Source organism: Phaseolus vulgaris, chromosome 11, assembly GCF_000499845.2.
Source record: "Phaseolus vulgaris cultivar G19833 chromosome 11, P. vulgaris v2.0, whole genome shotgun sequence".
NCBI classification, from domain to species: domain Eukaryota; kingdom Viridiplantae; phylum Streptophyta; class Magnoliopsida; order Fabales; family Fabaceae; genus Phaseolus; species Phaseolus vulgaris.
In genome coordinates this window covers 48,529,939-48,543,804 of record NC_023749.2, presented here as the reverse complement: position 1 = coordinate 48,543,804, position 13,866 = coordinate 48,529,939, and the positions used below count along the sequence as shown (strand labels likewise).

The window sequence follows — 13,866 nt, the reverse complement described above, 5'->3', positions numbered from 1 at the left end:
GACCTTATATCTATTTTAGAAAATATAGACACTTCTCTCTATTGGTCTATCATGAAATTTCCGACAGAAAATGGAAGTATTGCGACGCTAGGGGTGCACCAAATGATCGTGCAAGAATGCTACGCAGCCAATTTAAAAATTTCACTAAGGTACAGGTTTCGAAAGAAAGAAGTAAATGCAATAGCAGGAAACATCGACTTTGACCCGACACCGAATTACGAGCCACAGGTGGAATCGAGAGACGAAATCATTCCCTAGTAGATCAAGAAACTTAGACAAGACACGCAGATCAACGCAAATCTTCAAGAAAAGGATAAGTAGAGGATTATTCATGTCTTTGCTGACAATAAAGATCTTTTCGCATGGACGGCGACAGACATGTCGGGGACAGATCTGCAAGTGATGTCCCATAGGTTATCTATCTGCCAAGAGGCCAAGCCGATATCCTAAAATAAAAGAAGATTGGGAGAAGAAAGAAGACTCGTTGCCCAGGCAGCCGGGTTCATCCATGAAATACAATATACCACCAGGCTAGCAAACATAGTTCTGGTAAAGAAAAGCAACGGCCAATGGCGCATGTGTACGAATTATACTGACCTTAACAAAACGTGTCCAAAAGATGCCTACCCCCTCCCAAACATAAACAGATTGGTGGATTGCGTCGCAGGCCACGAAATCATGAGTTTTCTAGACACATTTCGAGTACAACCAAATTCATATGCATGAAGCCAACAAGCCCAAGACAGCCTTCATGATTGAAAATTCAACTTTTGTTACGAGGTGATGCCATTCGATTTGAAAAACAACATAGCCACATACCAGAGAATGATGGACCAAGTATTCCGAGAACAAATCGGGCAAAACGTGGAGGTCTACGTTAATGATATGATCGTAAAGTTCGATACACCGGCACAGCACGCCTTGGACTTAGCAGAGATTTTTGGTCGGCTTCGAAAGTTTGATATGAGATGTAATTCCACGAAGTGCGTTTTTGGGGTTGAAGGAGGAAAGTTTCTCGATTTTTTACTCACAAGTAGTGGGACAGAGGCCAACTCGGACAAATACAAGGCCTTGGAACAGATGAGGAGTCCCCAGAACTTGAAAGAGGTACAAAGGCTTATCGACCAACTGACAACGCTATCTAGATTCGTCCCTAGTGACAGAAAAGATAAAGCCCATTCTCAAGTTAAGGAAGGCAAATAAATTCAATTGGAATGAGGTGTGTGAAGTTACATTCTCTCGGTCCAACAAGGACTAGCAACGCCACCCTCCAAGATCGTAAGTCGCGTCCTCCAAGACTCGAAAACACGATATCAAATTATTAAAAAAGTTGCACTGGCACTGGTGCCCGAAGGCTCCAACATTACTTCCAAAGCCACGAGGTGATAGTAAAAATCGATTGTCCGATAAGTAAGGTGCTTAGGAAGCCAGAACTCACGGGAAGGATGATAGCATGGTCTGTGGAGCAATCCAAATTTGGGATCAAATACGAACCTAGGAGACCTATAAAGTCCCAATGCTTAGCAAACTTTATCTCGGAATTACAAGATACTCCGAAAGTTGACAAATGGTGGACGTTGTACGTATACAGGTCGTCAAACACATCCAGAAGTGGAGCCAGGATAGTTCTCAAAGGACCAGGACACATAAAGAGCAAACAATCTTTGAACTTATTCAGAGCGTCAAACAACCAAGTCGAGTACAAGGCATTGGTGGTCAGTCTTCTATTAGCCAAGGACATTGAGGCACGCAAGGTCCGATGCCGAAGCGACTAGCAACTAACGGTTAGCCAAGTCCAAAGAGAATACCAAGTAAAAAAACCCCTACTTTTAAAGTATTTCCATCGAGTATTAGCTCTCATGGGTGAATTCGAAGAAATAGTAATCCATCATATTCGAATGGAGGAAAACACCCATGTAGACATGTTGTTTAATCTAGTGGTGGAAAGAAAAAAGGACTCGACACAGTTATACAGCAAATACTCCCCGGACCTACAGTGGTAACAAAGTTATGCCTAAACACAGATGCAGCGCCACAAGACTGGTTGTCCACTGTGAAGAGAGCAGTGCAAGACCGAGATGCCGGAAGGGACATACCGGATCCATGTTTGAGACGAAAAGTATCAAGATTTATGTCAATCGACAAGACTTGTACAAGCGGGGATTCTCAACATCTATACTCAAATGCTTAGGAAAGACGGAGACGTAATGAACGAATTACATATTATTGGCAGGTACCCTATCCCTCGGATCAAACGAACTGACAACGGGAGGAGACAGAAAATAGAGGATATTCGGTCTCTTATATTGTAAAAACAAGGATACAAATCAAAATAAGTATGATAAAAATTCTTCCTTATTATATAAAGATTCTGCTTAATATAGTAATTCTGGACCATAAAACTTCCACACCTTCCACTTCTCAAAACTCAAGTTCGTTAAATTGTTTAGATGTTTGGGCCATGGTCATAAAGATTTTAAGTACCCAAACAAGGAAACCATGATTTTAAGAGATGTGGGACAACTGAAAAGTGAAGATTTTAATCCTCCTCCTCTTCTAGTTCATCATCTTCATCTCCTTCTTCTAGTGATAGTGAGGTTAAAATACCCCATGAGGGTAATTTTCTTATTGTTAGGCACTTTCTAGGTAAAGTTCAAAAACATTTTGATAAAACATAAAGAGAAAATATCTTCAAAAATCTTTTTGCCATTTTATTTTCTCCATTTCATCTATTAAGAAACCCAATTCCTTTATTAAACCCATGCATGTCAAAATCACTACCCTTAAAAACAAATAACGCTTGGTATCCACGGTCTTCCTCCTCACAAAATTTTCATTTAATTTACCAGGTTTACAAGGTTAAATATAACTCAGATGGTTCAATTGAGGATACAAAGTTCATCTTTTTAGGGTCATAATTTTATTCGTATATTCTCTCTTGTGGCAAAGTTTACTACTATTTGCCTTATTCTTGTGACAAAGGCAGTTTAGGGTTTTAAAATAAATGTTGGGTGCAGATCACAATTGATCTGATGCAGGGAGAATTAGCCATAAAAAATGATACCGGAAAACAAAAGCCCTCTTTGTCCTTAAAAAGAGAGCATCCAGCCACCATACAAAAACCTAAAAAAGTCTTAACCTTTCTTATCTCATTATAAACGGGCATCGGCAGAGATAAAGTCACATTTTCCTCAAACAGGAACATATAACGAATCTCTAAATTTCCAAAGAAACTTAAACCAAAAATCAGAAATTAAATGGAGGGAGGCTATAAGAAAAGATATACGCAAGTTGACAATTTAGGAAATGATGAGAGAAAATTATGCATCAGCATAATTTATTCCACATTAGTTCCTATGTTTTTCAGTACACCACCAACTTGTAAACATGTTTTCCCAGTAAAGTTTATGGCACCCAGTGCCACTTCCAGTAGAATGGTGACAAGTAAATTTGAATACACCCCACCCCACGCCTTGTATATATAGTAGAAAGGGAACTTGGGAATCAAATGTGCCTAAACCTGTACAGGCTAACCACTAAAAGTTTATACCAGCCACAAAGTAACAAAGTAAGCTCCCCTGTCATGAGAAAAAGAAAAGACAAGAGGGAACAGATCAAGCTGAGTATATCATGATACACGGAGAGCCTGATTGCAAATATATCACAATGCTACTACATTGTCATGGCATTATGATAAATATACAGAAGGGGCAGAAACTTTGCCATAGAAGCAACTTGCACTTCCACTTCAGATTGCTCCATATATACTCAACAAGTACAGATGCAAGGTTGTACAGTTGATGAGACCTTCAGCACAGCTATTATGTTTGGAGAACTTATCTCCAATCATCTATCAACTTAGCACAGTCTCTGAGTTAACATGACCACCACTGCTCCCGGTATAATTGTTAAATCCAACCACAGGCACCGAGCGCTGAGCAAAATCTAGTAACAATTTCCTCTGGTGGTCATTGGTGTGAGGAAGACTTACCCTTAAGAGTTCAACAGGCATTTCCCTACTAATTGCTTTAGCAGCATCTGATCCAATTACAGACACATTTGGCGTCCCTTGTACAAGCAGTGATTGCATGATACTCTGGTACTTATTCATGCAATACATTGTGAGAAGGCCAAAAAATTCGTCAAATGAGGCCTGCCAAAATGAACGATTGGCTATATAGCTGCAACCACCATGGGGATCTGTAAGAAGTTCAGTGGCCCTCTCAAGAACAGATACTAAAATGAGGGAGGCACCATCTCCAGCTGTGCTTCCAAGGGGACGTAGAGGAGGTTGCTCTGAGGAACAAACCACAGCTGCAAGACAAGCACCTAGGGCACCAAGATCCATTCCCTGAACACACTTACAAACAATCTTAGAAAGGTCACTTGTAGTCATGGCAGCTTCAGGTTCAGATGGTAGACTACCAAATAAAAATCTCAAATGACGAAAGATGGTCATGCAGACTATCCGCATAAGCTCACTACCAGAAACAAGTAGCTGAAGATACTTTGAAATGAGTTTACGACCTTTGGGTATAGATACTAATCGTAAGAAAACAACATCATCCTTAGCACCAAGCCCAACTTTGTTTCCATTCTTTCCCAGTGGATCAACAAGTTGGAGAGATGTTGCTAGTCCTTCCAAAAGGACCTTCCGTCTTCGTCTTAATTGAGCCCCACCATCTTGTAGTTGATTACACTGTAGAAAACGATCAATATCCTCTACATCAAGAAGAAGACAAAGACCATCCTCAATTGTGACTCTGGCTGCAAACAGAGGCTCCTGTTCAAGGGGCTTCTCTGAAATATTACGTTCAGAACTACCACTAGTTGAAGAGTTTGATGATTCAACTTCAAGAAGAGCCTGAGGTCGACGAATAGACAGGAATGAAACCCTCCCTAAAGTATCAACCTGAAGAAAACCATGGGAGTCCAGATTGGCACGGGCTCGTGGAGGAAGTTCCTTTATTTGTGTTGGGCTAAATGAATGTTTCAACTTAGCCCCAGCTTTTTTAGCAAGACAAGCTTGGTGATAATAGTCATCAAGATAGGGATCATTGCAATGAGTCACAGCTTGCTGCATTCTAAGAATACTCTCAATTTCATCACTAGTCATATACTTGGACCTAAACTGTACTGAACCACTTTCATTCTTCTGGCTACTGGCATCAGAACCTTGTTGCAAAAAACGATGACTCTGTTTACCCTTATTTGTTGACTTTGGCCTGTGTTCTCTGGTATCAGCAAGACCAAGCATATGATCATATTTGCTAACCATGGATGATCCAGAACAAAGCTGAGGGTTAAATAAATGGGATTGGAAACCTGACATGTAGCGTCCTGATTTCTGAATGGGATGAAGCAGTCTATGCTGCTGTTGCTGCTGCAATTGGGTCAATAGATGAGGTGATAATGATCCACTCTGATGGTGTAATTGTTGCTGCAACATACTACTGAGGTTTGGATGATCTCCAGAATACAACCCAGATTGGTTGACCCAGGGATTCTGCATTCGATAATTTAGTGGGGAGCCAGTTGTAAATGGCCGCACATTTCCACTAAAATGTGACTCATGTTTTGATCCACTCAACTGTAGTGCAGAATTGAAATAATGAGAACGATTTTGTGACGGCAAAGCCACATGAGCTCCACCAGCATGAAAAGGAATGTTCAAGTGACCTGTACTGTGATTTGGGGAAGACTGTTGGGACCTACCACCAGGTGGAGGATACGAAGTAAATGAAGATTTTGGTGCCAAAATAGGTTCACTAGAAAACCGAGTAAGTTCCTGTCTCTTGTCAGGATAAGAAGATGTTCTATACAAGGTCTTTGATTCTTGTAATTGGGCAGTGGAGGAATGTGGATGTGATGACCATCGGTTTCCATCCTCAGTATTTTCACTATCATAAAAATGCTGATCAAACCAGTTAGGAACAGGTTCACTAGAGCAATGTTGGAGTTGGTGTTGCAGCTGTCGCTGCTGCTCAGGATATGAAGATGTTCTGTACAAGGGCTTTGAGTCATGTAGCTGAGCTACAGAAGAATGGGGGTGTGATGACCATCTATTGCCATCCTGAGATCCTTGCCCTTCACTGTCATAGCTATGCTGATCAAACCAGTAGGGAATGTCATCCCTTTGTGACCATTCAGAAGCAGAGGAATCTGTCAAATATAGGAAAAGAAATAATTCAGTCAATTGAAAATATGCATGATGAGTACGTTGTGAAGCTAGATCTGCCTCATCTCATGGAAATGAAAACGTTATGAAGCTATCAACCAAATAAATTCTCAAGAACCTTACTGATGCATTGCTTTGTGTTTTTTACACCATTGTCAAAATGCAAATGGATTTTACGCACACACACACACACTACACACCTCTTGCATTATCACAAAACCAGAGAAACCTCCTCTATAAATACATACTGCACAACTTTGTATTTATTAGTGTGATTACTACTGAAAGAGCCAAGAAAACCACAGTTGAATCTCAACCAAAATGTTACTGACCTAACATTTCACAGGCCCCTTCTATAATTGGTGGAACTTTACCCACTTAAAAGATCGTCATACTAATAGCTTGCAGCAGAAGCCAACAGATCCGCATATAAATCAACGCATGTAAACAACTTAATATTTCTAAATGACAATGCATGTTAACTAACAAGTTTCTCATTGACAAAGCTCTATAGAGCGTAGGTACACAGCACAAGCACCCAGAAAAAAAAAACTACCACAAAACCTTTAGATTATTTAGAACATCATGTTCTCAAGTATCAGGTAATTATCACCATAACCCAAATTTCTTTTGATTTACACTAATTTGAACAGACTTGTAATAATATTTCACTTGGTAACCAAGGTTGTGTGTGTCCAAGATTAAAGAGAAGACACAAAATTGCCAAAGAACAAACATTTAAGACAATTTTACATATCTTTTTTATTTATGGATTTCCACTTGAAGAAATCATCTTAAAATTTGCTGAGATGCGTGTGATATATCTTTAAGATATCATGAGATATTTGTTATCTCTAAGAAATCGTGGTATTTTCTATCTCCCAGTTTCCTGTCATTTTCTTTTTTAATCTTTATCCTTCAATAGGGAGATTAATCATTGTACATCCTACCTACACAATTAATATATCCAGATCTATTTTATTTAATTTAATTTTGTTCTTACCAATACAAATATAACCCTGATTGAACCTCACAACAAGACAAAAATGAAAAACAGTATACATCTTGTTCCTGGTTTTCCTTCTAGTGTTTGTAAAATTTTTCAGATAATAATTTTGATACCAATTTGTTACTTTGAAGACCATACACCCCCAAAGGAGTAGCAGCACTGTAGTCAAAATCGCGATTAAAAACATGAAATAGCACGATTTAATGGTTCCACCAACCATATCCGATTAGAGCCCAAAGATCATGCCAAAGTGGGATCAGTGGGATTGTCGTTGAAGATAACGGAAACAGTGGAATCATTGTGTTTTGTTGCGTCACATACCGTGATTTTGGGTTCTGTCACACAAAACTCTTCTTGGGTCAATGGGCTTTAGGTTAAAACCCAAGCCCAATAAACTGTTCTCCTTCATGCACAATTGGTTTCAAATAACTATGTAATAAATGTTACATTTCTCCTACCTTCCTATCCACCAAGCAACTTCCTTCCCCAACAAAAAACCTGATCAGTTGTGGTTGTTCCAATTGCTCAACCATGCCAAAAGTGAAGCTGTGCAGACACAGCACTCATGGCTTCACATTTTTCTCCTTTATTCATAGTTGTGACTATTTTGTTTTAATTATTTATGTATTAAATTGGCTAATAATTTGATTTCTAGAAATAAGCTTACGCAAGTCTTGGACTATTCAGAAACTTTTTCATTTTTATTGTGTATTTCAAGACCTTCACTCAAGGAGGACGAATTTAAATGCTAATAAAAGCAAGATGTGTTATACTTGCAACATAATACAATTGATGATAGCACCAGAATAAAGGAGATGCCTTCCAGTCATCAGGCTACCTCAGAAACATCAGCAGCTTTCCAAATATAGCTTCATTACAAGTGTTTTGGACATGCTCCATCTAATTAACGTAAATCTCTATTTCCACATCTGTCTTTAAGATATAATGGGATACTTATTTTTAGGATATCATGGGATTTTTTGTTTCCCTTTTCCTGTTATTTCCCTTTTTTAATCTTTACCCTTGAGAAGGGAGACAAGTGATTGTACATCCTACATAATTAATATACAAATTATTTTTCTTTCAACTACATTATATTGATACTTCTAAATAGTCTCTTTAAGTGACGTTGTCAATTTCTTTCTTCCAACTTTGTTGTGTACAGTATATTGACATCAAGTAAGTGTAAGACACACTTCGCAGAAATTATTAGAACTGGCCTTGTAAACAAAATGTCCCTAGAAATGTGTATTACAAGTGATAGGATTTTGCACTTTAAATATATAATAAATACGCTAAAAGCTTCTAATTACTTAAAAAATGTATTAAATTAAATGGGATAGGATTTTATGTTCTTAATATACATTCCAATAAAAAAATTCTACTGTACTTTGTTAGGGCCACTGATCATCATATGTCTAAAAGAAGAATGATAGGACGTAACAAACATTTTCTTACTTTGACACCACAATATTATCATTTGCTATCACAATTTAAAGCCACAAATAGATGATAGTGTCGTGTTTAAACATATTGAAATCCAATCAAAACGTGTTAAAAAATATATATTATAACAAAATGATAAATGTTAAAAAGTACCAAATTCATTTCAATTGCTTACTCACTTTCTCTTGATCCCCGTTCACCAATAACTCCTGGGCTTCTTGGTCCAGTAACAACCTTGTTCAACTGAAATAAATTTTAAAAAAAAGCTTAATATCCATTAAACTAAAGGAGAATGGAATTATTTTCAAAACATTAAACTGAACACAAAATCAATTAGTGATTGAAATCATATAGAGAATGGAATTTAAATTATAGTATATAAGTAAGAGCAAACCTAACCTTACAAACAGACTTTATGAGGTTGAGTTAAGCTTAAAGTTCACTTTTTAAGAGAGACATTAAAGTAGATGACATCAGAACCAGAATAGAAAATTTGGGTAAACAAATGGCTAGATTAGAGGAAAATTCCAAGAAGATTTTTAGAAATGTGGAAAATGATGGTGCAGGGATGACGAAGATGAAATTCAAATTGTTAGATCCAAGTTGAAGAGACCATGTGTTTAGTTTTGATTGTGTGGTTAAACAACCAAGTATAAACAATAACTTTTATGTCAAATCATGTCAAACATAACGTATCCAATGTAGCAAGTTGTGTGACTAGACAAATGTAAGCGTTTTTAATATATGTTATGTCTAACAGACGCAAGTATTGTTCAGATGCATTGTCAGATAAGTTTTGTTTGAACAGCCACAAGCAAGTATACCTAGTTAAATACGTTTTTGCTTGAACAGACACTAAGTATACTTTGTTTGACAGACACAAGATTTAAACATTTCAAAATACATGTCAAAATTCAATAAATGTCAGACTCCTCGTGAGCAACAAAATCAAGAAGTTTCTCCATGTAAATCCCCCCTTCTAGATCACTATGAAGGAAAGCATATTTAATATTTAATTGTTGGAGATGCCAACGACTATAGTTGCCATTGCAAAGAAAATACGCAAAATAGTCATTTTGGCAATGGGAGAAAATGTACAACCATAATCAAGGTCATAGATTTGAGTATATTCTTTGGCCACCAATCTAGCTCCGAGGTGATCAACTTCACCATTTGGCCCAACTTTAATGGTGTAAACCCAACAACAACCAACAACCTTCTTTCCAAGTGGAAGAGGAACTAAGTCTCACGTATCATTATGTTCAAGAGCTTGAATTTCATCAATCATGGCTTGTCGCCATCCATGATGATCAAGTGTTTCACATTTTTAGGAATGGGTAATGGAAGATGCAAAGGAGATAAAAGAACAATTAGGAGAGTACAAACAATGATAGCTTAAAAAATTGTAAACAGGATGAGAATTGCGGGTAAAATGAGTACCTTTTTAATTGCAATAGGCCAAATGGAATCTTCATTATCAAGAGAAGTAGTACGGAACAACGATGGTGAACGACTTGATGAAAAGGATTTACCATGTGGCTTTGAACCGGTCATTGGACTAAGTTGTTGGGAGGTGATAAGAGGAGGAGGAGATGGTGCAAGTAAATTGGGTTGATGAGAAGAATTTAAATTATTTGGAGATATTGGAACAACGTAAGGAGTAGGATACACCAAAGGCTCAACTAAAGGTGTAGGCAAGACCTATTGGACATGTAGGGAAGAAGTGAAGAAAGGAATTTCTTCAAAAAAATATGACACTTGTAAACATGTAATATCTTTTAGTGTCAGGTGAATAACATTGATAATTTTTTTAGATTAGAATATCCTTAAACGACACATTTGATAGCTCGGGTTGAAACTTTATCCAAACCTGGAGACGTCATGTACAAAACACAACCAAGGACACGAGGAGAAATGTGAAATTGAGGTCCATTTGGAAACACAATGGAATATGGAACTGTATTGTCCAAAGAAGAAGGCATTCTACTAATAAGATAATAGGCACTAAGAATGGCATCACCCCAGTGATTAAAGGAACAATGTCACCAAGTATTAAGGTAAGAGAAATTTCATCTAAATGTATATTCTTTCTCTCTGCTATACCATTACATTAAGATGAGGTGTATGAGGACACATGGACTGGTGTAAAATGCCATGTGAGTTCAAAATTAAAAGAGTAGGAAAACCAAAAAGAAAAGTATTTTTTGGCATTATCATTCCTTAAGATCTTGATCACTTGGCCAAATTGATTCTTGATTTCATTAAGGAATGGAGATATGTTTCATTAAGACCAATCTTTCATTAAGTAAACCTATATGTAGAGTTTTATCAAACACTCCCCAGCATCCAAAGAAAGCATGATATATCACAGTTTCAGAACCTTACCTTTAAAAAAGTGGTGGTGAGATCATCAATATCAGAAAGTGATCTTATATCCTCTGCCTGCAATGTGGAAATGTCAGTTAGTTGGAGGAAATTCTAGCATCTTATTTGCAAATATTAATTTGTTATGTCCCACATTGACTAGGAATTGAGATTAACTAGATAAAAGTCAAATATAATGTTTTAGCAAAGACTAAGTAAACCACAACTAAAAATTCCAAGACAACACAACAAAAATTTTAAAATGGTCATGAATGACAGCAACTATAAAATCAAGTGCTGAAATGGAATATCGATTCACAACCACCTCATTTGAATACATCAACTACTCAGAAAGCTTGGAGATCATGCAAATGACTCTAGTTTGGTAACTACTTAAGATATCATTTTTTAAAGAAAGCACTCAATTTTCATGCATCAATATCAGGTTTGGCAATTCAAATGATGCAGTGTGATAGATGTTTTCACTGAATTATAAGTCTCGGATAAGTTATCTTTGTAAAAAGCTACAGGCATTGTTGCACAAACTTTAAATTTTAGAAAAAGTAAGATAATTAGACTGAATAATACCTCTTCTTTATTGAGAAATAAATCTTCCTCGTTGAACTCCACAGCAAGCATGGCCTTATACTCATCCTGATCTTCTAACCCCCCCAACTCAACTTCCTCAGCAACATTTTTACCAAAGAATGCATACTGTGATGCATCAAATACTTCACCTTCTGCAAAAGAGAAGAAACTCAAATCAAAGACATTTCAACAGTTTTAACATACAAAACACAGTTTGCAGTTCACACATCTAAAAGCCCACCAATAAAAAAGACAAACCAAACACCTTCTGAAACAAAAGTACCGATGATGAAACGCCACACGATCTTCAATGAGCATACAAAAACAAGGCTCTCAAATAGAACAACTAATGAAATCGCATATTTGCAATCTTGGCAGTTCTGCACTCAAGAAACACTGACATACACTACACTTACCTACTAAAGGGACCAACAACAGCATAACCAAAGACATCAAGAAAAGAACATCAATTCGGACTTTACAATAAGTTCTTTTCAAAACTAGCAAAACTTTAAACCTCAGTTCAGACATTACAAGAACTCATTGTGCTGCAGTGAACTAAACATGTTGAGAAAAAAGAAATTGAAACGCAGAGCAGATAGTTTAATCCCCGTCTTTTTCTCGCGATCAAACTCCTAAGTAGAACCAGATCTACATGCAGAAGCAGAATCAAAGAACGCAAAACAAGAAAGAAGCAATTACAGGAAGCGCGTAAGAAAAACAAATAAAAACGCAGGGGAAGTAAAAACAGCACAGAATAAAAGAAAATAATGAGAAAGAAAGGAACCTTTGGAAGTGTGTCCCAATGGTCTGTGATCACGGGTGGTGGTAGCAGCGGCACCAAACCCAGCCATGAAGGAAGAGAGAAACGCGAAGGAAGAAGCGAAGTTGAACGCGCTTCTGGAAGGAAGAGTTATTGTGAATTAGGTCATGCGAGAGATTGAAGGAAATGGGTTTGGGTTGAGAGAGGAAAATGGAGAAGAACCCTACCAGAGAGAGAGAGAGAGTGTGTGTTATGGTTGAGATAGCGTACCTAATTTTTTTTTAATTTAACTGAGGGAACATTTTTGGTGGGATTGTGTGTTCTAACGAAGATACCAAAACCTACAAAGTTATTTTATTGTTTTTATTGGTTCTATGGTTTAAAAAATAGGTGAAATTGCAATTATTTGAAATTCACTTTATTATTATTAATAGTGAAAAGAGAGACACCATTTTTTTTTACTTAATTTTTACGAAGATAGAAATGTATATACGTATAAAAATAATTTTAGATGAATAAAAATTAAAAAACAAAAAATAAAATGTAGAAAGTGATTGAAAGTAAAGATTATTTTATTTTATATGTGAGATTTGGTCTGTGTGAGAGTATACTTTCTTTTGTTGTCTTAAAAATTATACATTAATATTAATTTAAAAAATTTAAAAATAATTTTATTTTTTAAATAATTTGTATAAAATGACAAAATACTTCATTATATTAATAAAAAAATATATTAAATAAATGTAGAATTGAAAAAAAATTGTGTACAGGAAAAATCCTTTATATATAGTATAGATAAATTTTAAATATTATTTTCTTATATAATATTTTGTCATAAAAATACTTATTCTCTTATTCTAAGGAAGTGATGTCTTTATAGTATTTATTCTAAAGAAGTGATGTCTTTATATAATATAATATATAGTATTTATTCTTTCCTGTGTATATAAAATTTTACTGTTTTACGCTTTAAGTAATCCTCTTTTTTTATTAATTTTCTTTTTAAATTTTAATTTTTAGTTTAAAATTCTAAAATTATGTTTTCTATTTTTTTAAAATTTAAATTTGTCATTTTTTAAATTATAAAAAAAAAGTATGTAGACAAAGGGAGAATACTCATTGTTATAGATCATAGATATGTAATTTTATTTTTTTATTTTATTTAAAATATTATATAGATCAAGACTTGAATAAAAGTTAAATATAAATGAGTTAAGAAGACCATTTAAAAGTTGAGTTGAACTTTTTATAATTAAATCGCTATATTTTTTATAATTTTTTAGTATTTTAAATTTAAAAACTTTACTTTTTATAATTTTTATTTATTTTTAATTAACATGTTATTTTAAATGAAATATGAGAATTGACTGTAAATTTAAGAGATATGAATATTTATTATAAATTAGAAAATTTATGCATATTATTTATTAATAAAATAAATGTGGATTGTTGTCTTAAAATTAGAAAATGTGAAACTTATGTGAGTACAATTTCTCCATAAATATAATAGAAGCAGTT

The 13,866-nt window shown here is 35.6% G+C and overlaps 1 protein-coding gene across 1 annotated transcript; it reads right to left on the bottom strand.

The window, feature by feature from the left end:
• Positions 1 to 3,269: 3,269 nt before the first annotated feature.
• Positions 3,270 to 12,684, bottom strand: LOC137818274 (protein PAT1 homolog). The gene is made up of 5 exons (XM_068621589.1): positions 12,373 to 12,684; positions 11,586 to 11,737; positions 11,019 to 11,075; positions 8,813 to 8,876; positions 3,270 to 6,162 (listed from the first exon to the last, which is right to left on the bottom strand). The coding sequence occupies exons 1-5, from the start codon at positions 12,437 to 12,439 to the stop codon at positions 3,854 to 3,856; spliced, it is 2,649 nt and encodes an 882-aa protein (XP_068477690.1). The 5' UTR covers positions 12,440 to 12,684; the 3' UTR covers positions 3,270 to 3,853.
• Positions 12,685 to 13,866: the final 1,182 nt, after the last annotated feature.

Coding starts and splice junctions, on each gene's coding strand:
- LOC137818274 (XM_068621589.1), bottom strand. CDS start 12,439: ATGGCTGGGTTTGGTGCCGCTGCTACCACCACCCGTGATCACAGACCA. Junction 11,738..12,372: donor ATTGGGACACACTTCCAAAG/GTTCCTTTCTTT, acceptor TCTCTTTTGCAG/AAGGTGAAGTATTTGATGCA. Junction 8,877..11,018: donor TCACCACCACTTTTTTAAAG/GTAAGGTTCTGA, acceptor AATTTATTTCAG/TTGAACAAGGTTGTTACTGG.